Source organism: Chelon labrosus (assembly GCF_963514085.1).
Source record: "Chelon labrosus genome assembly, chromosome: 12".
Taxonomy (NCBI): Eukaryota; Metazoa; Chordata; class Actinopteri; order Mugiliformes; family Mugilidae; genus Chelon; species Chelon labrosus.
In genome coordinates this window covers 16,012,371-16,037,740 of record NC_140345.1, presented here as the reverse complement: position 1 = coordinate 16,037,740, position 25,370 = coordinate 16,012,371, and the positions used below count along the sequence as shown (strand labels likewise).

Sequence of the window (25,370 nt, the reverse complement as noted above, 5' to 3'; positions counted from 1 at the left end):
TATCCTGTACTTAACGACTCTGAGTACATTACTGTTGGAAAGGAAGAGTCAGCTTGACAGATATAAGCAGAGAGAGACAGAAACAAGAAGGACAGAGGAGGACGGAGGGATGGGAGGGAGGGGGGAAAACTCAAGAGTAAGAAGTTAGGAAAGACGGAGAAAGACTAAGAGTAAGAGACAAGAAGAAAAAAACTCAAGAAAATCGTTTTAAAAGGTGAAGAGAAACGGACACAAAGAGAACAAAATAACAAGGATGAGCAAAGGAGAGACCAAGCATTAGAAGATTAAGTGAGGTATCTCAGTGAAAAATAGCAGGCGAGCTCTGCTGAAAGTGGAGCAGGAATGATGAATGCTGCAAGACAAGCCAACCGCTAATTTGGATGGCAGAAGTTTGCTTCTACAGGGCAAGAGGCTGGAGTCAATCTGTCTCTCTTATGTGTGATCACAGAGCCACAGTGGGTGCACCTGGGTCCAGACAAGGGCCCCTCTCTCGACTAAAACCAGCTAACTGGCAAAACACAGAAGCAGCCACATATCTGCCTACACTCAGCAACTTTAAGGCCCATTTTCCATTTGAACTGGAGGAATAAATACATTTGGAGCGATTACGTTTCAAAGTAAGCACTGTTAAAGGAGACAAAAGGGTCAAAATATAGGTTGTATATGGAAAGTCCAACCGAAGAGAGTAAAGACAAATATCTGCTAGTCGATATCGCGTGATTTTAAATGTGCAATAAGTGTGATTTATTGAGCAGCGTGCAGGCAGGGGATGAAGAGCAGTCCTAAATAGATTTTTGACATTACACTTCTCACCTTGCATAGATAGGATGATTTGAAGCCTCAGGTTCATGCAGTAATTGGGGCCAATCACTAGTCTGCGGCTCAGACGGAAAACCATTATGATCATCAGCGCAGACATGAAACTATATTTCGCACAGCGAGAGAGGGATTATTAGAGTCAAGGGCACAAAAGTCAGTGTGTCTGGGATAAAGAGGAGCCACGAAGGTTAGTGACTGACAGAGTAATGACTCACTCCACACACCTCAGAGTAAAACACACCTTCACTTTCTAGATGGAGGCCAGTGTAAGAATAATCCAGTATTGATTCTTGATATCTGGAGAGTGGTCCTTGCATTTGGGCCTTCTCAGTATATATATGTATGTATATATGTGCTGTACTTTTCAAGTTAAAACTACATTTTAAGTTAAAACTAAATACAATAGAAACTTGGCCATCTAACAATGCCGTCATGAATTGCAGCAGGTTAAAGGGACCTGAACCTTATTTCTGGCATACAATACGATCGTTTACTCACCCATATAACTTTGGTGTCATTTGGAGTCGGTTCGAAGATATTTAGATCCAGCAGAGCGCCACGTATATTCATACAGTGGGAGTGACTGGGGCACCGAGGCTGCGTTTCGGTGCCCCAGTCACTCCCACAAAGTTACATGGGTGAGTAAACGATCGTATTTTATGCCAGAAATAAGTAGCCTGGGTGCCAGCCGAACTTAGTCCCGCCCACAACATTTTTTGGTCTGGAAGTTCGGTCTGGCGTTGCTCCGTTGAGGCGCAATTATGCTCGAACAGGAGCTGTTCGTACCAATCAGATTCTCAGGGCGGGCTTTATACGATGATGGACAGATGATCAACAGTAACGTAATCACGTCACCAAAAAGCGCTTGGGTTGCATTTTTTTACAACAAAGATGGCTGCCGCTGGAGAACTGAGATGTGTAGATTCTGCCATCGAGTCTGTTCTAGAAGATATCGACAGCGCATTAATTTTAAAAGAGGAACAGATAAATGCGATCAAGGCATTTGTTAATCGGAAAGATGTTTTTGCCGTCCTTCCTACGGGATTCGGCAAAAGTTTAATTTATCTGGCTCCGATGGTCGCTAAGAAGATGGGACACAATTAACATACGTCACACACTCCGTTGCTCTGATTGGTTATAGGTCTATCCAATTGAGTGCAGAGGCATTTTTTTTCCTGGTTCGGTTGAAACACGCCCCATAATCACAGCCCAATGGAGCGGTACCAGACTCACATTCTGACTAGAATCGAGTATGGCTACGTCAGGCTAAGAAATAAGGTCCAGGTTGTAAAAAATGGTAATTCCCCTTTAAACTGTGGCCAGTCCAAAGAGTGACCATCTTTGCATAACTGCCACAGTTTCTTGCGTTTCATTCATCATATGAACCATAACCAAATCAAGAAAGTGGTTAGCTTGATTAAGTCTTTGTACTTGAAGGACATGCACCGCGAACATGCTCGCTGTAAAAATACACTGGGTACAACACCCCAACGGCTAAAAAAAAAAAGCGCAATCCAAACATTTGCCATTGTCATCTTGGCAGCACATGAATCCGCCTAACTCCAGGCTAATTCATGCCTGGAGTTTGGCAGTGGAGCTTGGTGACACCTTGGTAGAAAGCCAGCCAGGCACCCACCTGTCAGTCGAAGCGGCCATGCCCTTATTTACAGTACTTTAAGCCTGGACATAATTTAAGCTTTCAAGCTTCAGAAAAGTGTACACCCATTGTAATGAATGGGGACAGGTGAAGTTGGGCATTTTAACTAGGTGTGGATGTCTATGGGGATTGACTCACTTTTGGTTTGACTTTAATGCTTATGACCCATTTTACTGATTCCTTGTCATTTTTAAGTCTTGCAGCTCCTGGATAAATCACACAATAATTTAATTACATAACATTTAAACTATGTCAGGGATTTCTCTTGTTTTTACTGAACAGTCCAAACATTAAAATGGTCAGTGTCATTCTGTAAGCCTCTCTTTGATGCTATAGTGTGCATTAATGGGTGTGTGAGAGAGGGAGAGATATTTTCTGAACCTCAGAGCCAACTGTCAAAATCATGCACACCATGGTAACCACGGTCAGTTCCCCATTTCACAACAATAACAGACTAGGCAAATATTGACACGCCATTTCTCTGACATTACAAATGTGATTATATTTGCTGTTTGCCCTAGGAGATGGCAGTTAAAATTCAATGGGGTGTGTACCCCTCTGTGTGTGACTGGGTGTGTGCATGTTAAATTTTAAGTGGAAAAAAAAAATAGGACCACGGGAAGAACACATGTCAATTTGCTTTGTACACAAAAGAATGTTTTAGAAAGACAGTGAGGGATTCAGAAACGTGTGTGTGGGTGTGGGTGTGTGTGTGCGCACATGTGTGCTTTTATTCTGTTTCTCCCGCTTGTCACCTGGAAGAGAGACAAAGACAAAGACAGAAAGGTAAAGGAAAAAAAAGAAAAAAGTAACAGCCACCTGTATGTAAAAACTCACCTGTCCTTTTAAAAATAGAACAGATGAATGTGAACTGTGGCAGATGGAGCCTGAGCCTTAATAAAAGTACAAGTAAGCTAAGAGGGGATGTGGTCAATGAAGGGACAATACCAAAGCAGCACTGTTAGGTTTTTTGGGTTCACTATTCACAGATATACACAATAACCAATCCTATTCTCCCCACAGGTCAGGTCAGAGTTCAAATATACCCTGTGAAGGAATGAACGCTTGGGATGACTCAGATGGTTGGTCGCTCTCATTCACTTACTCAATCAAATAATCCTGATTAAGCAAAGAAGGACAATTGCTCACAATATTTATTTTAAGTCTGCATTTTAGTTAAACGTTAAATATTCCCAAATCAGTAGACTAAGCTGCCTGCTACCAACTTATTTTCACTATTATAGTTGTGCATGACTTTTTTTTTTTTACTTTGGCTTGGCTTCACCTGAATCCTCTTCACCATGCACACCCTGTTCATCTCATTTTCAAGGAAACTGAAAGAAAGGCCAGCTTCTGTGCAACTTTACAAGTGTTCAACAGGGAGATAAGGATGTAACAGTTTGCTCCTTTGCATACATCAAATACAAAATAAAGAGAAAAACTACTTAAGTAAACGACTTTACAGAATGATGACAGTGTGATGACATGAGCCTGTTTATCCAGGGTATATACACTATATTACCAAAAGTATTCGCTCACCCATTCAAATGATCAGAATCAGGTGTTCTAATCACTTGGCCTGGCCCCAGGTGTATAAATTCAAGCACTCAGGCATGCAGACTGTGAAACAAGACATTTGTGAAAGAATGGGCCGCTCTCAGGAGCTCAGTGAATTCCAGCGTGGAACTGTCATAGGATGCCACTTGTGCAACAAATCCAGTCGTGAAATTTCCTCGCTCCTAAATATTCCACAGTCAACTGTCAGCTCTATTATAACAAAATGGAAGCGTTTGGGAAAAACAGCAACTCGGCCACGAAGTGGTAGGCCACGTAAAGTGACGGAGAGGGGTCAGCGGATGCTGAAGCACATAGTGCAAAGAGGTCGCCGACTTTCTGCACAGTCAATTGCTACAGAGCTACAAACTTCATGTGACCTTCAGATTAGCCCAAGTACAGTACGCAGAGAGCTTCATGGAATGGGTTTCCATGGCCGAGCAGCTGCAGCCAAGCCACACATCACCAAGTGCAATGCAAGGCGTCGGATGCAATGGTGTAAAGCATGCCGCCACTGGCCTCTAGAGCAGTGGAGACGCGTTCTCTGGAGTGATGAATCACGCTTTTCCATCTGGCAATCTGATGGACGAGTCTGGGTTTGGAGGTTGCCAGGAGAACGGTACATTTCAGATTGCATTGTGCCAACTGTGAAATTTGGTGGAGGAGGAATTATGGTATGGGGTTGTTTTTCAGGAGCTGGGCTTGGCCCCTTAGTTCCAGTGAAAGGAACATTGAATGCTTCAGGATACCAAAACATTTTGGACAATTCCATGCTCCCAACCTTGTGGGAACAGTTTGGAGCGGGCCCCTTCCTCTTCCAACATGACTGTGCACCAGTGCACAAAGCAAGGTCCATAAAGACGTGGATGACAGAGTCTGGTGTGGATGAACTTGACTGGCCTGCACAGAGTCCTGACCTGAACCCGATAGAACACCTTTGGGATGAATTAGAGCGGAGACTGAGAGCCAGGCCTTCTCGACCAACATCAGTGTGTGACCTCACCAATGCGCTTTTGGAAGAATGGTCAAAAATTCCTATAAACACTCTCCTCAACCTTGTGGACAGTCTTCCCAGAAGAGTTGAAGCTGTAATAGCTGCAAAAGGTGGACCGACATCATATTGAATTCTATGAGTTAGGAATGGGATGGCACTTCAGTTCATAGAATGAGTAAAGGCAGGTGAGCGAATACTTTTGGTAATATAGTGTATGTTCATATGTTCTTTTCAGTGGTGGGCTGTCAGGGCCAGCAAAGCCTTCTCTGCTGACCTAAACTTGATCAAAATCACTGATTTACTTTTTTATATTTTCCCATTTATCTTATTAAATTATTCTCAGCTGCGGTGCTTCTGGCAGTGAGTGTAACGTTGCATTAGATCTTTTATCCAATCATATTTGTTCCATCATGTGCTGCCGAAGTCAAAGAAATCTGCCTGGGCCTTCACAATTAAAAAAGCTGAAGCTTGAAACACATTGTAATGACGCTATTCCTTTAACCAATCACATTTCAAGTTGGTATTCTTAGGCTTTCTCTGTGGCCTACAGTAGCGTCAGTGTTTTTGTGTCCTCTGATTGGAGGGTGCTGTACAACCAAATCACCCTGTTAACGGTTTGATAGCTATATTTTTGAACACACGATGGCGGAAGGAGGAGGGGCTATTGATTTGGTAGCAGATCTTAGAAAGCCATTTTCACTGCAGACTTTCCAGGAAAAGCTAGATAGTGTGAGGAAAGTGGAAAGTCCGCCCACCCCCGGAGCTAGCTTTACCCAGCCGGGAAAAGGGTGTGTCTGCCACTTTCAGGTCCTCAACTATGAGCACTACCCTTGGCTGACAGGTTCAGAGAATAACTCCAAATCGTTTCTTAAGTTCTGGGGAGAAAAAATGAATTGTATTTACATCTTTTAGGTATATTTTTGTCATTTTATTGAGTCGAAAATTGATGTATTTGCTGAATTTGACAACATATGTGGCACTTCAGCTGCACACCACATGTGTGTCCGTACAGTGTTGATGGTTTCTATAGCAGTGTTTTGAATAAGGCTGGGGGTCAGTGAAGCCCTAGGTGGATAATACACGGCCACTGGTTCTTTTGGAATAGACAGATTACAAATGAGAAGACAGCGTTCTACAGACGAGGTGCATTGTGGGTGCATTTGGGAGTTAATCGACCCTGAACATGTTTAGTTCGTCATGTTTAATTTGCATAAGTTTCCGAAGTAAAACCAAGTTCAGAGTGTCTCCCGATGCATTTATTTCAGAAAAGATCAGTCATAAGTCTAAAAAATACAGTCAAAGAAAATAATTCAGAAACTTAGCTAGCTAGTGGCGATGGCCCACTGACTCAAGATGACCTGTCTAACATCAGACCAAGCAGAAGTTTTATGACTAGACACTGCTACACTGTCAAATGGTTATCGGAGAATTCAAGTTTGAACAACATCTGTTGTTTTTTAACAAATACAGTGGTGATGGTGGTTCAAAATAATGTGCAAATTTAGTCCAATAACATAAAACATTTTTTGAGGGACTATTAGAACAGCTTGTATTAAGCACAGGTTGCATTAGCTTGCATTCACAAGCAATAAGCCTTCCACATATTTACGCACCACATGTAAAGTGTCCTAGTTTGATTAATACTAATAATTAGACCTTCTTCTGCTTTTTTTTTTATTTCTGGGTGAAATTGAAACAATTTAGGTCATCTGGCCCCTTATTCCCAGATCCAAGTTAAGGGACATGCAAATCAGATGCAAATGCCTTGAAAAAAAGTGAAAACTAGTTATCGGCCCTGGTAATAAATACTGAATTTAGCCTCTTGGCATTCCAAAAACAGCCATTTGGGGATCATATGCAAATGGTATGCAAATAGTCCAGATGCAGAGAGCTTTTATTTTTCTGATACAGAGAACATGTGGGGTGTTCTGGTGCCTTAGATGGCACAGGCACGGCACAGGCACATAACATGCCCCTATGATGTTGTAGGTTTGAAGCCAACTCGTGTTGCCTCCCCCTGACACTTGTACTTTTGTACTCGCTCTACAACTATCATACATAAAAGAAGAGGTACAGATGATAGAAAGTGGAAAGAAAGAAAGCAAGACATTATATGGGAGATGGAAAATGAAAGGCTAAGACAAGGAGACAAGGAGAATGGGAAGAAAAGCATATAATTTCAAAACTAAACCCCAGACAGTGTTGTCAGCTGATTAGAGGATCAGTGTGAAAATGAATACAGAGGGGAAAAAAGCCACAGACTGTAAGAGTTAGGTTCGAAGAGAGAAACAAGTCAGTGGAAAGAAAGAGAGGTTGGAGATGATTAAAAGAAGAGAAAAATAAAGATACAACAGCAATAGAGATGGAAGAAGCAGACACAAGCATTATTATTATTATCATTAGACTGACAGAGACACATAATAGAAAAAGGCCGGGGAGAGACACAAGAGACAGAAAAAGATATAAGAATAAAAAGGATATAGCATATGTAGACAAAACTCAGACGAGAGAAGTACGCACACAGTTTGCTGATCGAGCTTGTGTAAAAAAAGGGGAGGGTGTTAGATGTAGTAAATTAATCTAGAGGAAACACAGTGTGCACGTAAAACACATGATAAGCTTAGTGGACCACCTTGTTCAATTGGCAATGTCTCCTCAAATTACACGCATCGCTTACACACATACACAGTGCTATGTCTCCACTAGCCACCCCACCATAATCACTATAATGCTCTTAATTGAAACCCAGTGTTGCCCTGAACACATCACCTGATCTCTCTACCTGCAATGCGACCACATTTAAAATGAATACTGCAAAGCTCTTAATCACAGCTTCTCCCCTCCAATTCGCGCACACAGGCTTGCTCCTGATGTGCTTAACACTAAGCAGTGAGAGGATTGTGGATGTTGGCAGGTAGACTGGTTATTAGACAGGCTGTTTGCTGAAAGTATGTGCACCAAGACATTTGACACACATGCTATTACAAACTGCTAGTCTAGCTTACAGGCTCTGAGTGTATTTATATACGAACCAACAGAGCAGGCTTTTGCATTTGAAACGTCTTGTATTTTGTTTATCTTAACACAGATAATCTGTTGTGATTACAGAACCCCATAGATTGTATTTTTTAAAAGAGAGAGGTGCAGAGAACTATAAGGCAATAGTGTCAAAACTTGTGAATAATAGTAATTATGCAAAAAATAAAATCCGATATTAACCGAATAAGACATTTAAGTAAATACAATGATACTCTTCCTGAGTAATAAATAATACCTAAGACTAAAAATCTACAACATAACTACAGCTACTTGTCATTTCTTCTGATTTTACTGGTTATAATATTACACCTACCACATTCTCACAAGCACAATATAGCATTATATTAATACAAGCCTCAGCTAAATCCAATGTCACTGTTTTTTTATTTGAACAATAAAATTGCAACATATATTCAAATCTGATCTGATAAGAAATTACAGCAGACATCTCTATGGATGGATAATCCTATGGAACCACTGGAAGCATTTTAATACCACAAAGCTGCCTATGAGGTTTGTGTGTGTGTGTGTGTGCGCATTTGTTTGACTACAGATTGTGCTTCATGTGTGCCTCCATGCATCCGTGAACAAACACATTAGATAGGTGGGGCGGATATAAAGGCAAATCCCAGAGAATGTGCCTCCTAATTAATAAAACATGACAAAATGGAACAATTTAAGGAATTTTCCATTGTAAATAATTTACGTTTTTGTTCATAGTCTGCTTTAATAAGGAGTCTGCTCCTTCCTTGGGACAAAAATAAAATAAATAAAAGGAAATAATAGGACAAAAAGGAGGAAAAGCTGCTGTATAAATATAAATAACAAGCCTAAAAAACCCATAGTGAGGACATGATAGAGAGCAGGGGTGTGGGGGCGTCTCACACACACACACACACACACACACACACACACGATTCCTCTCCCTCTAACAAATTCCACAGAAAACAGATGGCATCAGAATTATCTGATGTCCTGTCAACGTCTTTTTATATGCTAATCGAGCTCCTACACACATCTGAGTCTCTTTCATCAGATATCAGGTCAGAGAAACTAAATCAAGCTGAGACAATCAGTGCTGCTAGTGTCTTACAGTACACCGAGATATGTAGTCACATACCAATGTATCAATGCACTTAATGTCATGAGACTCAGACAAAGTGTGGGGCTAAAATAGGTGGGTGATGCTGCCTTTAACACTTTAAGCGACAAATAAATAGGAAAGAACATTCTGCTACTCCTACTTATTCTCTCATATAGATATATAGATACAGCACACCTGACAAACTTCCATGATAGTCACTTATTTATCATCTGCCAGTAGTCGGTCTGTCACTCAAACAACACTGTCACAGCAGGAGTGCTGCTGTTTTCAGTTTCCGTTGAGCTCCTGTACTGCATGTAGCTATTATTGATGCTTAAAGCGTATGTTTTTAATTCAAGATTCCTGCTTCAAAGAAAATCTGTTTCAAAGTGAAGCTAGTGATCGGATTGGCAGATTGTAGCACACGGCCACCTTTAGAGACAGCTACAGAACCAGAAAACTCTTACTACCGAAAGCTGGATTGATCAAAAGTAGTTTTCAATGCTTATTTTTATAAACTTTAAAAAAAAAAAAAAATGCTGAGGGCAAAGCGTGAAAAACTAATATTTATTAATAAATTTGTGGCGACAACTATAAGTGATGAAGTTATTGGGTCTTCAAGGCTCTGAGGAGTTTTAGTTTTGACAAATGTCCCTCTCGTTGCCATGTTTCCAAATGTGGAATCCCCATGAGTCTGATCAGTGTGGTTCCTTGTGTAAATAACAGACATAATACAGACATGCATTATGAGGGAAAGTGTTCACAGCATGGGCTCTGATTGTTTGTACTGACTGATGCACATCGGCAGATTTACACTCAGTACGGCAGACTACATGAAGAGGCTAATAACGCACCAATCATATGTAACATCACATTTGATCTTAGGCCACCCAGATTAGTTTTCCAAATTGCTTAAACACATTTTGATGTATTCAGTCCAAGAAAATATAAATAATATCCAGAAAATTTCATTTGTAAACTTAAGGTATCAATGCATGACTGATACAGACTCGTCATAATAGTCCTGGTCAGCCACTGACTGCTACCATGGATAATGACATGTATACACACACACATTCCACAACCACAACTGTAAAATAAGTTAAACAACAAAAGTCTGAGACACACAAACAACACCTTTCGAGGACAGATTTATTGAGTTCAACCACACACACAGATACACACTCACAATCATCAGCACAGATCTCAAAAGGCAGTGTCTGTGTGAAAGATTAGAAGAGACACATCTGTCTGCCATGTGGAAAGCATTGGATTATCGATAACCTTCCCACACCTCTGTGTGTGCACGCATCCCTTTGTTTGTATGTTTGAGCCAGCAACTGGAAACACAAGCAGCGAATAAATAATTAACTAGTAATGATGAAAATAACAATTTTCCTCTGCTTGACTCAATCGTATTCTTTAAATGCCTTTAAGCTAATGTACTCAACCCTTATTCTGCCTAAGACCGTACACACAAAGTAAAAACACTTCGGTACCATGTCAGAATTCATTAAAATAGTACTAAAGTGTTGGTTGGTTGTTTTATTTGTATATTACAAAAACAAAACAACAACAACCAGCCCCTATTTGGGACCAAAAGCAATCATTCACCTTTCCACACAGACAGTCACACACAGACGACCAGGAAATTACTTGTGGTTCCACTTGATGCTTAATCAATACCGATCGATCGCTTTCCTGGCTAAACAGTACTTGTATTTACTCTGCTAACTTTACCACACAGATCTATATTACTAACATAACATAACCACAAGACGAGACAGAAGAGTTAAGGCATCTGGACATCAAGTCTGTATTTAATGATTTCAAGCTTTTAATCGAGCTGCAAAGTTATTCCAGTTGTTTCATGGTTTTCTTCAGGATGTCAGTGATCCAGTTTCATATGCTACAAGCAACTACACATTAAAAACAAGTCAACCAACTTCCTCCAATCTCCAACTGCAGCTAGCAGGATGTACAAAGTTTATCAGAACCCCTTTTAAATGAGAATATTTGCATATATGATTAAGACGGATGCAAAAAAACAAACAAAAAAAAAAAAACACAGAAAACCAATCCTGTTCCAAAGCCTTTAATGTCAGGCAAAAGTCGTGTTTAAATATAATATGAGCAACAACAAAAGGTTGTGCTTGTTTTTAAATGTGCAACAATTTCAGACAATAAATACAGGCTTGGTGTGCAAACTTCGTGCAAGTCTCCAAGAAAAGGAAGCACAAAGAAGTGGAGTTTAAACCGTTTGAAACAAGCTCAATTATTACCTGTCTACACCCTGCCTTGCAGAAAGGACGGCAGACAAGCTATTAGGCTTATAACCTGTGGATGGCCACACACAGTTACTTATTTCATTCACAATTTCTGTCTGGTCAAGCAAGGTCCCGCTGTTGCTCCCAGTCAAGTCATCGTTTCTGCATGGCGATCAAGGTTACTTTATCCAATGATGATTCAAATTAAACCCGTTGCTCAAATCATCCGCAGCTTTTAAATCCACTTTATCTAATATCTGTGCTCTCACTTGGAAATCTAGCGCAGAGATGATTCATTTATATGTATGAAGAACAGATCAGATAGAGACACATGTAGAATTAATGTGTTACCGAGGATAGAAGTGCACACACTCACACCCAAGCATACTCACATTTGATGCCTTGTAGCATTAAAATACTTGAGAGGACATCTGACTTTGTTAACCTACCGAACTAGACCCTCGTCGTTCAACGGATCCAAACGCTAACAGGACCTCACAAAACTCATAAACTCACACGACACACAAACACAGTTATTGCTCTTCACTCCCAGGTAGTCGATGCTTTCATTTCAGCAGGTGGCCTCATATGAACATCCAACGGTGCAGGTCACCCCTGCTTTCCATTTCAGCAGGTGGTCAGTGAGTAATGGCACTGATGGCTGAGCATTCGACGCTCAGACAGAAAGTGGGGGTTATCTTCCAAAACAACACAGAGGGGCCAAAGCGAAGAGGGGGAGAGAGAGAGAAAACCCTCAAAGGAGGCCTTGAAAAGTCATTTACTACATGTCCTTGAATGCCTAACTCTCAGTTTCTTTGCTTTCTATCCATAAGTCACCCACACTCTTTATCCACCCACACAAACAACAGTCTGGCAAGGAACATTAATTACAAGTGTCTTTCAAGCTTTCATTTCCCGTTCATCGGGGAAATTACATTTGTTTTCCTTGTTGAGTCAAGATGACAGGGAAAACAAAGAGGGGAAGGACAAATGAGAAGTGAGAAACTAAGAAGTCTCTTTCAGCTTGTAAAATATTAGACAAGCTAATTATTCAACTACAGACAAAGTAACAATGAGTGGACAAGTGTAAAAACGGATGGATCATTTCACTTCGGCGATCTTAGCTCTTCGGCCAAGGACATAAATTTTACTGCAATTTTAAATATCACTGTTTGTACAATTCAGAAAGTCATGTTATTTATGTTGAACTCTTTCACATTGATACCTCTGTCACAATCAGGGCAATCCAGACTCAAGCAGAAGTGATTAACAATGTAACTTAGGAATAGAGGAATCAGTTTAAAGGTTCTCCATCATTATGTTAAATGCCTGTTTTTTACTGTCAACTAATTTCATGACCTTTAATCAACAATGTATTAGTTTGTGACGCTACTCTCTGACGTTGTTATGAAGTTATATGAGCAAAAACATCTGTGTAAAATCATGTCATGAGTATGTACTTAATAGTCAATCAACTTGAAACTGTTGCTTAAATAATGTTATGAGGATAGAAAATCCAACGAATAGAAAAAAATCAGCATGTTAAATAATTCTGTTTAGCATTTGCAACAACTACAATAGCTCACATTTGCCGGTTGTCATAGTAACAACAAGATTTGTGGCTTAGGAGTTTTTTTTTTTTGCAGGAGCCCAGAAGCTGGAAAAATATAACAATGAAGGAAGGCAATGAAAAGATGTGGCACAGCTCAAAGAAATACAGACACCTCACAGCAAACTGAACGTGAGCCATAACACACATAACAAACATAAAAATAAAAAACAGAAATGGCTGTGCAATAGACAGGCTTCTGGTGGAAGACAGATATCCATCTATGTCTGCTGAAAAGTACAGACATTTTGAGGAATAATGTGATATCAAACATTAGCTACCCACACTTTCATTGAAGATGCTTCATATTTTACATATTTTACACTAAATAGCAAAAAATAAGAAAACCTATTTCACATTAGAGCAATTATCTTCATTACATTTATATATGACTACGTTAAAGTAATGAACTGGCAAGACATGTCCACAGAGAGTGGGTTACATACACCTAACTGGGAGTTGACCAACATATTTACAGGCATGCTGTGTAAGCCATGGAGACAGCTCCGGTCGAGACACTGGGGGTAAAGTGCCTTGTTAAATGGCACCTGATGCAACTTGTTGAGGGGAGGGAAGTCTTCAATTTCTTATGTGGTATGGTCGCCTGAGATTTTTAACTGTCAGTATGCGGGCCATTAGCTTTTATTTATACCATTAAGGCCACCTTTGATGCCAGAAAGCATCATCTTCCTTCTTTGATTTAAGGCTCAACACGATGGATGTGAGCAAAACCTGGCTTCACCGCTCATCATCTCCTTTGCTCTTCGTCTCCCAGTCCCTCCATGCGTCTATCCCCTCCACCCCCCAAGCCTTTCCTCTGGGCTCCTGCCTTATCCCATTACTCACATCCCCTCCATGATATTCCCATTATATCCCTTCAGGGTATTCACAATCCCTGTGGATTGAATGCGGTATTCCTGGGATAACAGGGGGGTTCACTGGCTGGCTGGGGTCTGAAGGGAATAGGGAATACACATCCTGCCTCTACAGGGAAGCAGCGAAGGAAACTCCTTTCCAGCTTCTCCAATCATTTATCTCTTGCTCTGTTCATCAGACAAATGAAAGTGCAAGTGAACAAATGACTGGACCGAGGGAAGACTGGAGCAGGAATTCTTGCTTCCATTCTTCTTCCTCCCCTTCCTCTGAGGTTTGAGAAACAAGCATGAGATATCACTGCCCTTTGGGGAATGAATTTGTTCTGTCTTTTGTTATTTCTCAGAGGAGCAAGAAGTAGACTCCTCTTCAGTCGACTGGAATTCTGTCTTTCTTTTCTTTTCGTTTTTTTTACTAACAGGCACCTAACAAGGAAGACATTTGTATCTTTAAACAAATGAGTAACAGAGAAGAATATTTTTTTTGTTTTCCTCTTGCAGTTCCCTAATATTACTAGTAAATATCCATTGTGGCATTTGAAAAACAGACATGCTGCTTTAATATTAACGGTTTACACATTTGCTTAAGACTCGGCTAAAATAATCTAATCCTTTATACATCTCCCGGGCTGGCACTGTGGTTTTCAACTCCCATGACAATTTCTTAATGCAATGGTTATTATCATCAGGTCAGTTTGTGATGCCATCACATGATCCCCTCTTTCCTCCGCCTATGCCGCTTTCCTTCTTCTCCTCTATTCAAAGCTCCCTCAAGGGAAGGCAGGAATAGTCGAGGTCCTTAATCCCATGGCTTCTAAACGGTTACTGGGTGCCGCCTACACGTGGGTCACCTTGTAGGATCACCAAACCCCACACACGCACACACACACACACACACACACACACACAAGGATCAATCTAATCTCCTGGTCTTTAAATGGTTACACCTGACTGCTTGGGTCTTTTTGGAGGACATCAGACTCGTTCAAAGCCTTGGAAAGTGTTTGTGTGCAGGCGATAGGAGACCGCTATCCTAGTTTTGTTTATGTCACATATGTTTGATACAAAAACAGCTACTGAACCACTTCAATTGTGGATAATAAATATGCCTGTTCAATTTGTAATTGAAACTGGATTTAGTTTATTTTCTTGCATTTATTTCTCTCACATCTTGATTTATATCCAACATTTTATTTAGCCTCAGTTGTAATGCACTAATTTTGTCTTTCCTTACACTTCCTTTGTTGCTTCACCCACTCTACCCTTCATCCATCCATCTCTTTATTCCTCATTTCTACAGATTTGCTGTATTCTTATTTGCTTCTCTGGCAGCACGCTGTCCTCCCTGTTCGCCTTCCTGTTTCCAACCATCACTTTGTCTAATTCTGTCTTTAAGTGCATCCGTGTCTGCAGTCTGTACCCTTCATCGCAGCACCCTCCTCTCTTCCCCGGTGCCTTTCCCTCTCATCTTTCCTTACATTGCCCTCTCCTTCATTTTTTTCCCACATTCTCCCTTTCTAAATCGGCGAAGCTGTGTGACACGCACAGCTACAACACAGTAGAAGTACAGCGAGCGTGCAGAGTCTTTCTCGGGCGCCCAGATGCTCGGCGATACGTCTAATCTTGCAGAATGATGACTGTCGAAAACGGAACCGTCTCTCACACACACTTTCCCTGTACACTACCAATTCCCACCACGTCTGCGACTGAGTGTGAGAAGAGCAAATGTGTGTGTGTGTGAGCCGGCTCTGTGTGCCAATGTGTGTGTATATGTGAGAGGTGGAGTCAGACACAACATTGTAAGTTTTCATTGGCTATAATATTGCGGCGTGTAATGTTGCGTAGCACACAGTCAGCGAATCAGAAGACCCTCACACACTCCGTTTTATGAATGAGACGGCATGTATGCGCGGTACACTCACTCAGAGTGAGAATACTCTACAGTGATGTAATACAATCACACAGAGCAGCAGAAGCGCTTGAAACGCGAATGCAGTATGAGATCAATTAGGAAGGTCTCTCAGCTCAAACAACTCAAACATCAAATTCAAAATGTAAAACTGGTAAAAGTGAGTAAATATTACTTAAGATTTATGTCAGTAAAATACATTTATTTACAAATGTATAGTATTTTCTTCAGCTGCCATTCAGTACAAATTGATTATTATGTGTGTCAGCTCAAACAGGCATCTGGTAATAAAAGCACATTTAATGCCAAGAATATAATAAGATGTTTTTTCAAGTCAATGATGCATTTAATATCACAATTTAAAAGCAGTTCCTTGTCTCAGACAGCAAAGGAATAAGACATAGTATGTGACGCCCCCAGCATTTGCTGTCCCCAACCTGTAAATCCTGTTGATCAATTAAGTCCTCGTATCATTTTATCAAAACAGCACACACCCTCTCTCTGAAAGCTATATCCTCCAACCGTCTGTGTCCAAACCAGGAACTAAGAACGCCTCATTTGGCTGACATTGTGTACCTGGGAGTAATTTTGCCTAACCGGTATGTAAAATTATAACTGAAGAGCTGTGTGCGTGGCTGGCTGGCAGAGAAGAGATTGGGAGGGGAGGAGACCAGCCAAAAACAATCAAAATATCCTGGTGTGACTTTCCATGAAGGGTGTGCGTGTGTCTGTGTGCGTTTGCATGTGTATGCGTGTGTGTGTGTGTGTGTGTGTGCGAGCATACATGCCTTTCTATGAAGTCACTATTTGGCATTGCTCTGCTTCTAAACTGAGGTTCATTCAGTCTGCTATCATGGGTAAACAGTGCCCTCTTTGGTTGTACACAGGAACAACAACTAAGGACAAGCCAGGCTGAACAAGCACAGGCAGTAAAACAAGTGTTGAGACGATGAAAGCAGAGGGAAATAACACAGGTTGTTTTCACAAGAGGCTAAAAGAAATTTTCTATTCACACACACATTGATTATTTATCTCTGTAAATAAGCCCACGACTTGCAAGTGAATGTAAGAAACAAGATGCTCTCCAGCCAAACAAAGCTGCCAATCTTCTCACACTCTGACACCTACACACTGTCTACATTTAGCCCTAACCAGCTGGCCTAATTATATCTCAGATAACATCATGTTTAGCTTTAAAAAAGGGGGAAGTAACAAGTTTTAAAACTATGAATGGGAACAGAGAGTGTTTTTGAGGAGGATGACCTCATCCTGATACTGCAGAGATGCTTCATTTCAATTAAAAAAAAAAAAAAAACTCCTGCATGGGCCAAGGCTGCCATCTATAGGCCAACAAGAGAACTGCTACTACGACTCACACCAGGTGATGTCATAGTTTAAGAAAGAAAGAAAGTGTTGGAGAAGTGGATGAAAGAACGACACGGGAGGGCATTGAGTGCGAAAGAGAAAACAGGCAGGAAGGATGGGAGAGGGAGAAAGGAGAGAAGGTGATGTCATGTTTTCAGAGCAGTGAAAGCTGTCTTTGTCCAGACTCTTTGATTAAACTCTGCAGAGCGACACTGCGGATTTCAACAACCGCCCCTTCAGAGGTAGCAGTCGGATATTTATTTATACACCATTTTGTTTGGAAAAGGACATTCTGACTCACAAATGACAATGTTCGCATCGATCACTAGCTCATTTCAGTGCTGGTCATTCCAGATTGTTCCAGTCTCTCCCATACACTTGTACGTAAAATGTCATGCTGTTCTATAAAACTGCACCACACTCCGACACCATTGAAAACAATCACTACCTGTACCCCTGTGTAATCTCCTTAGATGTTGGCCACGACAGGCAATTTCTCCTTCCAACAACCTTACGGGGTAAATACAAAGAATGTATGAAGGCGTAAACTCAAAGAAAAGGAAAGGGAGACGTCGCAGGGGAGGAGGAGGAGGAAACAGGAGGACAGGGACAGAAAAAAGGACAAAAGAAAGCAAACATGGGGAAAAGATATAGATAAACAGCTGAGGTGTAGACAACAGAAACCAAACTAATCCTTTAGCGTCAGCAGTGAGACACTGACCTTTAAAATACTTTACTGGGAAGGGAATTAGAGAAGAAATAGAAGGCTGAAGGAGAAGGACAGAGGCAGTATTTAACAGTGAAAGATTAAGGTATATTTGGTCTACATTATAGGGTAAAAATCATGACAAACGACAGAGGATTACTCTTTTTCTAAGCTATTATGTGCCAAATATTAAGAAGACTTGGATGTGAAAACACCTGGACAGTAAACATTTATACATTTTTCTAGAATTGAAATCTTCATGTTGTTAAAAACACAGTTGCAACAGGAATCTCTCGGCACTGCTCTCATTGAATAATGTGTATTTGGAAGAATTAGACATTAAAAATATCACGTCTAGAGACCATGTATTTAGAGAGCCACGGCTATTCTGGTAAGAAAATGTTATGAAGCAGATGCTCCTCATCACAGTGGCGTCAGTGAAAGAAGATACTAACACTGGAGCTAATAAGATAAATATACACACCTGCCAGTGCAGCGCTGCAAACACCAGGTAGACAAATACACATCTAAACGTCAAACATGAATACACCCTCTAGCAAATAAAATGCATGTAGTCAATAGGCAAACGAAAGATAAAAGACACTAAAACAACTCTGGTTCGACACTGACAAGTATACCTACATCACATATCAAGTGACGTGTCTGATCTTGATGAACGATGTCAACGCGTCTGGATGCCGCATACAATAATGTGTTTTTAATCTCATTTTGAACTTTACAACTGTCTGTATTATAAGATAAGAAACGTGGAGCGACATCCTTTATAAGCATAGATTTGGGGTATTTCTACTAAGCAAAAAATAGTTATTTTATTCACTTTGTGTTTATATTTTAGTAATAATAGTGTGTATTTAGCATGTATTTCTCCTCCTCTGCTGCTATTTAAAACATTTACCTTTATTTTTTTTGTTTTTATTTTATAAAGGCTGACTCATGGATCCTTGCACAAGCATGCCAATGTACCTGTAGTTTCTTGTACCTGTGCAACTGGCAATAAAGTCTATTCTATTCTGTTCTTTTCTAGTCTAGGCGAAAAACCAATAACATGAAAAGGCTGTGACACTTTCTGGAATCACCATTTTTGTGTGGTCACTGCATAGCCTGCTTTTAGGGAGAGGAGGAAACAGAAACAAACCTATCCAGAGATTAGAAAAAAATCCAATATCCATAACTGCAAGTTTTAACCTTATTACCTCAGAGTATATTACATTACACCCTCTTGCATCTTTATCTGCTGAGCAACTTAAGACAAGCAGAGAAGCAATGTGTGCTGTAATCAGATTCTGAGAGAGACAGACATTTCTTGTGCAAAAATCAACCTCACTGAATATAAACCACTGCAGGTTTTCACTTGTTTGTAATTGAAACCATTCCACAAACTTGAAGAGTCAAAACAGATCTATGAAGGAACAATCTGTACACAAAATGATCTGCTACCGAGTCAATGCAAGTGAGAGACAACAAAGTCAGTGAAGAGAGAGAGACATGTGGTATCAGGAGAGGAGCTCACAGGACAGAGGAAAATCCCAAACAAAGAAAGGTGGAAAAGATCGAGAGATCAAGGGTCTAAACTACCAGATGAGGGGGGGGAAACAGTTGGCCCATGCTCAGGAGCAAATTATGTCTTGGGTGTGTTTGTTGACTGAGTGGGTACATCTGCATTTTTGAAGTATGTGATTAATGTCCTTCTTTAGCTGTGGAAACCCCACGGAGAGAGAAACGCCTGAGGGGTTAACTCGCTTCTTCTTCTTCTGTCTCAGTCGGTCGCTCTCTCGCCACACACACATACATGCTGCTGTGTAAAGACACATGGTACAACACAAACACTCATAATGTATTCATATAGCTAGGGCACAATTAATCACACGTGGTCACAAGTCCATGAGGTTATACACACGGACAACCCAGAACACAAAACTGATCAGAAGATCATATTTAACTGGCAACTACAAACCTTAGAGTGCTCTGATCAATTGGCCACGGATCATTATCGACCAATATTCTACGACAACCTCTGTAATGGCCTGACAGATAAGACAATCAGATGATACACAGAATGAGAGATCATTACCCAGCGCGCACCCAAAATGCACTCTAGCCCAGGATACATGGTCTGCTTTGTGATGTCCTGGCCTCTGGACCGGTGCAGCAGAACGTAGCAGCCCTGTGCACCAGAGGAAGTAGCAGGAACCAGCTCCCTGCATGCTATCTTTGCAGGCATCGGCAGCCAAGCATCATCACAGATGAACATCTATCTATCAGAGCAAGTCATCCCTCAAACCGGACAGACGCTTTTTAATTGACTGGACAACAAAAGCTGTTTTTCTGCTCTGGCCCAAGCGACACAAGTCTACTTCTGCTTTTCAGTTAGGTAGTTTATGTGTAAATAATCAAAATAAGTCTCCTTTTAAAGCAGCTTCAGACAGACTCTGTGATCACTGATCGGTGTCGAGCAGTAGCGCTTCCCACGATCAGCCATCAGTGATAGGATGCAAAAATGCTGATCGGAGCAACTCTACAATCTAACACAAACATTGTGAAATAATCACCTTTATCTTTTTGTCTGTGCACACAAACACCCTCACAATGAATCCCTCACAAAAGATCTCTGATAATCCAGAACATAATATGTCTGGAGTCCATGCAAAACACATGTAAAACTAAGAATGAGAGATAGCATTCAGCAAAGTCATGATCCTTTAACAGTCTGTGAAGTCTAGTGTGTTTTCTGTTGTATTGCTCCGTCAGATTAAAGTACTTAAACTACTGATGTAACAATGGCCATTTACAAACAGCAGATGATTACATATAAAGGAAGGAACAAACTCCATCAGTTTGTTCAAGGACTGACAAAATTTAAACATGTTCAAAACCCACACATTTACTATTTTAAACATATATCAATACATTTGCATGGATAAGTTTGTTGAGGACTGGGAAGTTCAGTTGATTCAAAAACTAAAGTCCCCCATCAGAATGATGCACAATGTGCAGCTTACTTACAAGGTAAGACCGCCCCCTTGTGTTTAATCCTGATATTGACATAATATGGACACGTTGTACCATTTCACCATTTGTTTGTTTATACAGTCAAGCCTGAAATTATTCATACCCCTGGCAAATTTTGACATAAAGTTACTTTATTCAACCAGCAAGTTTTTTTTTGATTGGAAATGACACAGGCGTCTCCCAGAAGATAATAAGACAATGGACAAGAGGCATCATTAAGGAAAAAATTATTTCTCAGCTTTTATTTACATTCATTCATTCATCTTCTGTAACCGCTTGTTCCTGTTAAGGGTCGCGGGGTCTGCTGGAGCCTATCCTAGCTGTCATCGGGCGAGAGGTGGGGTACACCCTGGACAGGTCGCCAGTCTATCGCAGGGCTGACACAGAGAGACAGACAACCACTCAAGCTCACATGCACACCTACACACCTACGGCCAATTTAGAATCACCAGTTAACCTAACAGGCATGTCTTTGGATGGTGGGAGGAAGCTGGAGTACGCAGACACAGGGAGAACATGTAAACTCCACACAGTGCTAACCACCTCGCCACTGTGCCGCCCGCTTTTATTTACATTTGAACAAAAAGTGGCATGTCCAAAATTATTCATATACTTTGCAAACTCACAGTCTATGGGAAAATCCAAAGTTGTATACCATTCCAAATAGTCCAAGCTGTTCTAAAGCATCTTAATTACCCTGATTCATTGGAAACAGCTGTTTTAATCAACTCAACAGGTGAAAAACAGCAGCTCTCTGCAGTTGGTTTGTGGACTATCATGGCTAAGACAAAGGAGCTCACTAAGGACCTGCGGCTGCGCAATGTGGCTGCTCACAAGTGAGGAAATTGCTATAAGGCCATATCTAAATGTCTTCAAGTTCCAGTGGCTACAGTGCAAAGCTTTATTAAAAAATACAGGATGTTGTGCCCTGTGGAAAATCTCAGAGGACGTAGTCGGAAGCCAAAAGTGCTGGTCAGGAGAAGAGTGAGATTGGTGAAAAAGAAACCAAGGATCACCACCAAGGCCATCCTGGTGAATCTGGGCTCTGCTGGTGGCAACGTCTCAAGGCAGACAGTCCAACGGACACTGCACACAGCTGGGTTCCACGGACGCCGACCAAGGAGGACACCACTTCTCCAGATAAGGCACACAAAAGCCCGCTTGGCCTTTGCCAAAGCTCATCTGGACAAAGAACAAGCCTTCTGGTCTTCTGTTTTATGGTCAGATGAAATAAAAATTGAATTGTTTGACCACAATGATGTATCTTTCATTTAGCGTAAAAAAGAAGAAGCCTTCAACCCTAAGAACACCATCCCCACTGTCAAACATGGTGGTGGGAACCTAATGCTTTGGGGGTGTTTTTCAGCCAATTGACCAGGGAACCTAATCACAGTAAACAGCACCATGAAAAAAGAGCAATACATCAAGATTCTCAGCAACAACATCAAGCAGTCTGCAGGGAAACTTGGCCTTGGGCACCAGAGTATATTTCAGCACGACAACGACCCAAAACACACAGCAAAAGTGGTTAAGAAACGGTTAGCGGACAAAAACGTTAACGTTTTGCAGTGGCCCAGCCAGGGTCCTGACTTAAATCCAATTGAGAATCTGTGGAGGGAGCTAAAGATCAGGGTGATGGCAAGGAGACGCTCCAACCTGAAAGAGTTGGAGCTCATCGCTAAATATGAATGGGCAAAAATACCAGCGGAGACATGCAAAAAGCTGGTCAGCTACCGAGTCAGTCTTCATAGGAAGCATTTGACTGCTGTAATAGCCAATAAAGGCTTTCTATTGATTATTGAGAAGGGTATGTATAATTTTGGACATGCCACTTTTTGTTCAAATGTAAATAAAAGCCGAGAAATAATGTTTTCCTCAGCGATGCCTCTTGTACATCATCTTATCTTCTGGGAGACGCCTGTGTCATTTCCAATCAAGAAAAACTTGCTGGTTGAATAGAAGTAACTTCATGTCAAAATTTGCCAGGGGTATGAATCATTTTGGGCTTGACTGTATATTTATCTTAACTCTTATTTTAGTATTCTATTAGTATTTTTTTGTAGTACATTGCTCACTAACTTCCAGTCAGTGGACTTCAAACAAACAACCACGATGAAAGACAAGCTCTTACCAGTCATCTTGTATCCGCTGGCAGCAAGCTGTCCGGCCATGTACTCTCCATCCGAGTTGTTGTGACTGCAGCCCCATGTTTTCATCCAAATCTTTTGTGTGCCAGGGATCAAACTAAAAATGAAATGAAAGTCTGTTATAAGACATGCAGACATTGTAAAATCTTTATCTAAATATAATATTACATCATAAATTGACCATAGAATTAATTAACTGGTAATAATTTCAAAAGCTCTTCAGATTTAAAAGGTACTTTTAGTATGTCTAAATACAAAAGCTTTCCACAAAACAACAAGGTTGAGACTTCTTGAGAAAGCTTCTTCAGGCTGGTTTCAGGCCGGCTTTGGTTCTGTGGTTTGAGAACCACAAAACCAATGCTTTTCGAATGCAGTGTCTCAGTCAAGTGGCTAAACCTTTGCAAATTCTTCAGCAAGTTCCGTATACAATTTACTTTAGCTTGTACTGTCTCAAAACCTCTGCTGCAGATTGAGGAAAGGCCTTGTCAAAGACAAGACTTGATATGAAATTTGAACCAGGCAGTATATGAAACCCCTCTCTTCCCCGACTGAAGGACTTTTGCATGGAAGAGTTGTCGAAAAAGATCTTTAAGCAGAGCTACAAGAAGTCATTTCTGCTAAAGGGGGCAATACTAATATAACTTTAGAAACCAATGGTTTTCACAGATGAAATATATATATTATACTTAATATATTAAAATTCAAATTTAAGTTGAACAATTTCATTCATTCATTTCCTGTAACCGCTTGTCCTTTGGGGGATCACGGGGGGGCCGAAGGCTATCCCAGCTGTCAATGGGCAAGAGGCAGGATACACGCTGGACAGGGCCAATTTAGAATCACCAATTAACCTAACAAGGTTAACTGGGAGGAAGCTGGAGAGAACCAACGCAGACACAAGGAAAACATGCAAACTCGACACTGAAAGGATTCAAACCCAGAACCTTCTCGCTGTGAGCTATCAGTGCCAACCACCACACCACTGTACTGCCCTAGTTGAACAATTAAAAAAGCTAGCTTTTGTAGCATTGTTCCAGTATCCAGTTCCAGTATCAGTCATATCTGTGGACAAATCTTTAACAAAGATCATACATCTGCTTGTCCAGATATGTAATAAAAGTTTAACATTACTGCTCTACTGTATAAAATATTTGACATACCTGTCAGCCTGGAGCTCCTCCTCGCTTACAAGTTCTTTCTTCCTCCTGGCCCTCGGTATGATATTCTTTCTAGCAGACAGTCTTTCATGAGGAGTGGGGTCACTAGAAGACACCATGTCCTCAATGTCTTCAATCAGAGAGTCACAGGCGGACGGCATTATGGTCTGAAAATCAAAAGTAGTGATTGTCAGAAAACAAAGAAAATGACTTTTGCCCAAATATTGCATTGGTTGAATTTTTAATACTAAAACTATGGTCATACTAACTAGGAGCACCATTCCAGTCTCACATTGAGATGACATGTTTATCAATTAGAGCTGCAACAATCAAGTGATTCCCACAGAGGACTGCCAGACTTCTGTAGCAGTAGCAGGATGAACCAGGGCGACACTTGTTCCTTCCAGCTCTGAGCTTTGAGCATTGCTCAACATCACTTAAAGGTTTTTCATCTGCTGCACTCAATATCTTTGGCCAATTACATTTTCTCTTTGTTTAGGAATCTGTAGTAGACTTGATGCAGCATAGCTGTCTTTTGTCTTGTTGCCATTTTCATTTGTGCCATGGTTTACGATTTTTAGATGAAACTGTTCAGCAGTCTTAAATGGCTTGTATGTTTGCCTCTTGTACAGTAATAGACCTCCACAGGAGTTTCTCTTTATGATTTTGGGCCTGCTTTTTGTGTTTTGTGATAATTAGTTTAGTGCAACTGTAATCTAATAATAAATACATTGGGCTATTTTGCCTACATTGACTGATTGCCACTTCTGGTGGCAAGACCAAACAGACTTACAACACACTTACCAATAACCTAAATGGCCACATTTGTACAAATTTCAAAAGGAGTATGTTACATTGGATACCATCTCAGCAGCCAATGTTTTCTGTAAATCTTGCTAAAACAAAAATCTCGCAATTGAACAAAGTGACAAGATATCAGTATTGAATATCAACAAATCAGGACTCATATATTGAATTTTTACAAGTAAATAATTCCTCTGATCAATATAAAAAAAAGTGGAATGTAACACAAGATGGAGCTTGTCCTCATTAACACTGACACATACACTCACTTGAAGGTTCATTAGCTTCACTAGAAACAATTAATGAATTCTAATATGACAGTCCTGCACTAAATCATTGACCTGGCAAAGCCATACT

At 40.7% G+C, this 25,370-nt stretch overlaps 1 protein-coding gene across 3 annotated transcripts in view; it reads right to left on the bottom strand.

Annotated features, from left to right (window-relative positions):
* Positions 1-25,370, bottom strand: part of cdkal1 (CDK5 regulatory subunit associated protein 1-like 1) — a 209,023-nt gene that overhangs the window by 181,217 nt on the left and 2,436 nt on the right. Inside the window, exons 2-3 of one of the 3 annotated variants that reach the window (XM_084557649.1) lie at positions 24,213-24,376; positions 23,037-23,149 (exon numbers count right to left, since the gene is read on the bottom strand). In XM_084557649.1, coding sequence (XP_084413775.1) covers positions 23,037-23,149; positions 24,213-24,370 — 271 coding nt within the window. In that variant the 5' untranslated portion in view covers positions 24,371-24,376. Of the gene's footprint in view, positions 1-23,036; positions 23,150-24,212; positions 24,906-25,370 lie in introns of those variants that run through there. The other 2 variants (XM_084557650.1, XM_084557648.1) reach the window with 2 other exon arrangements.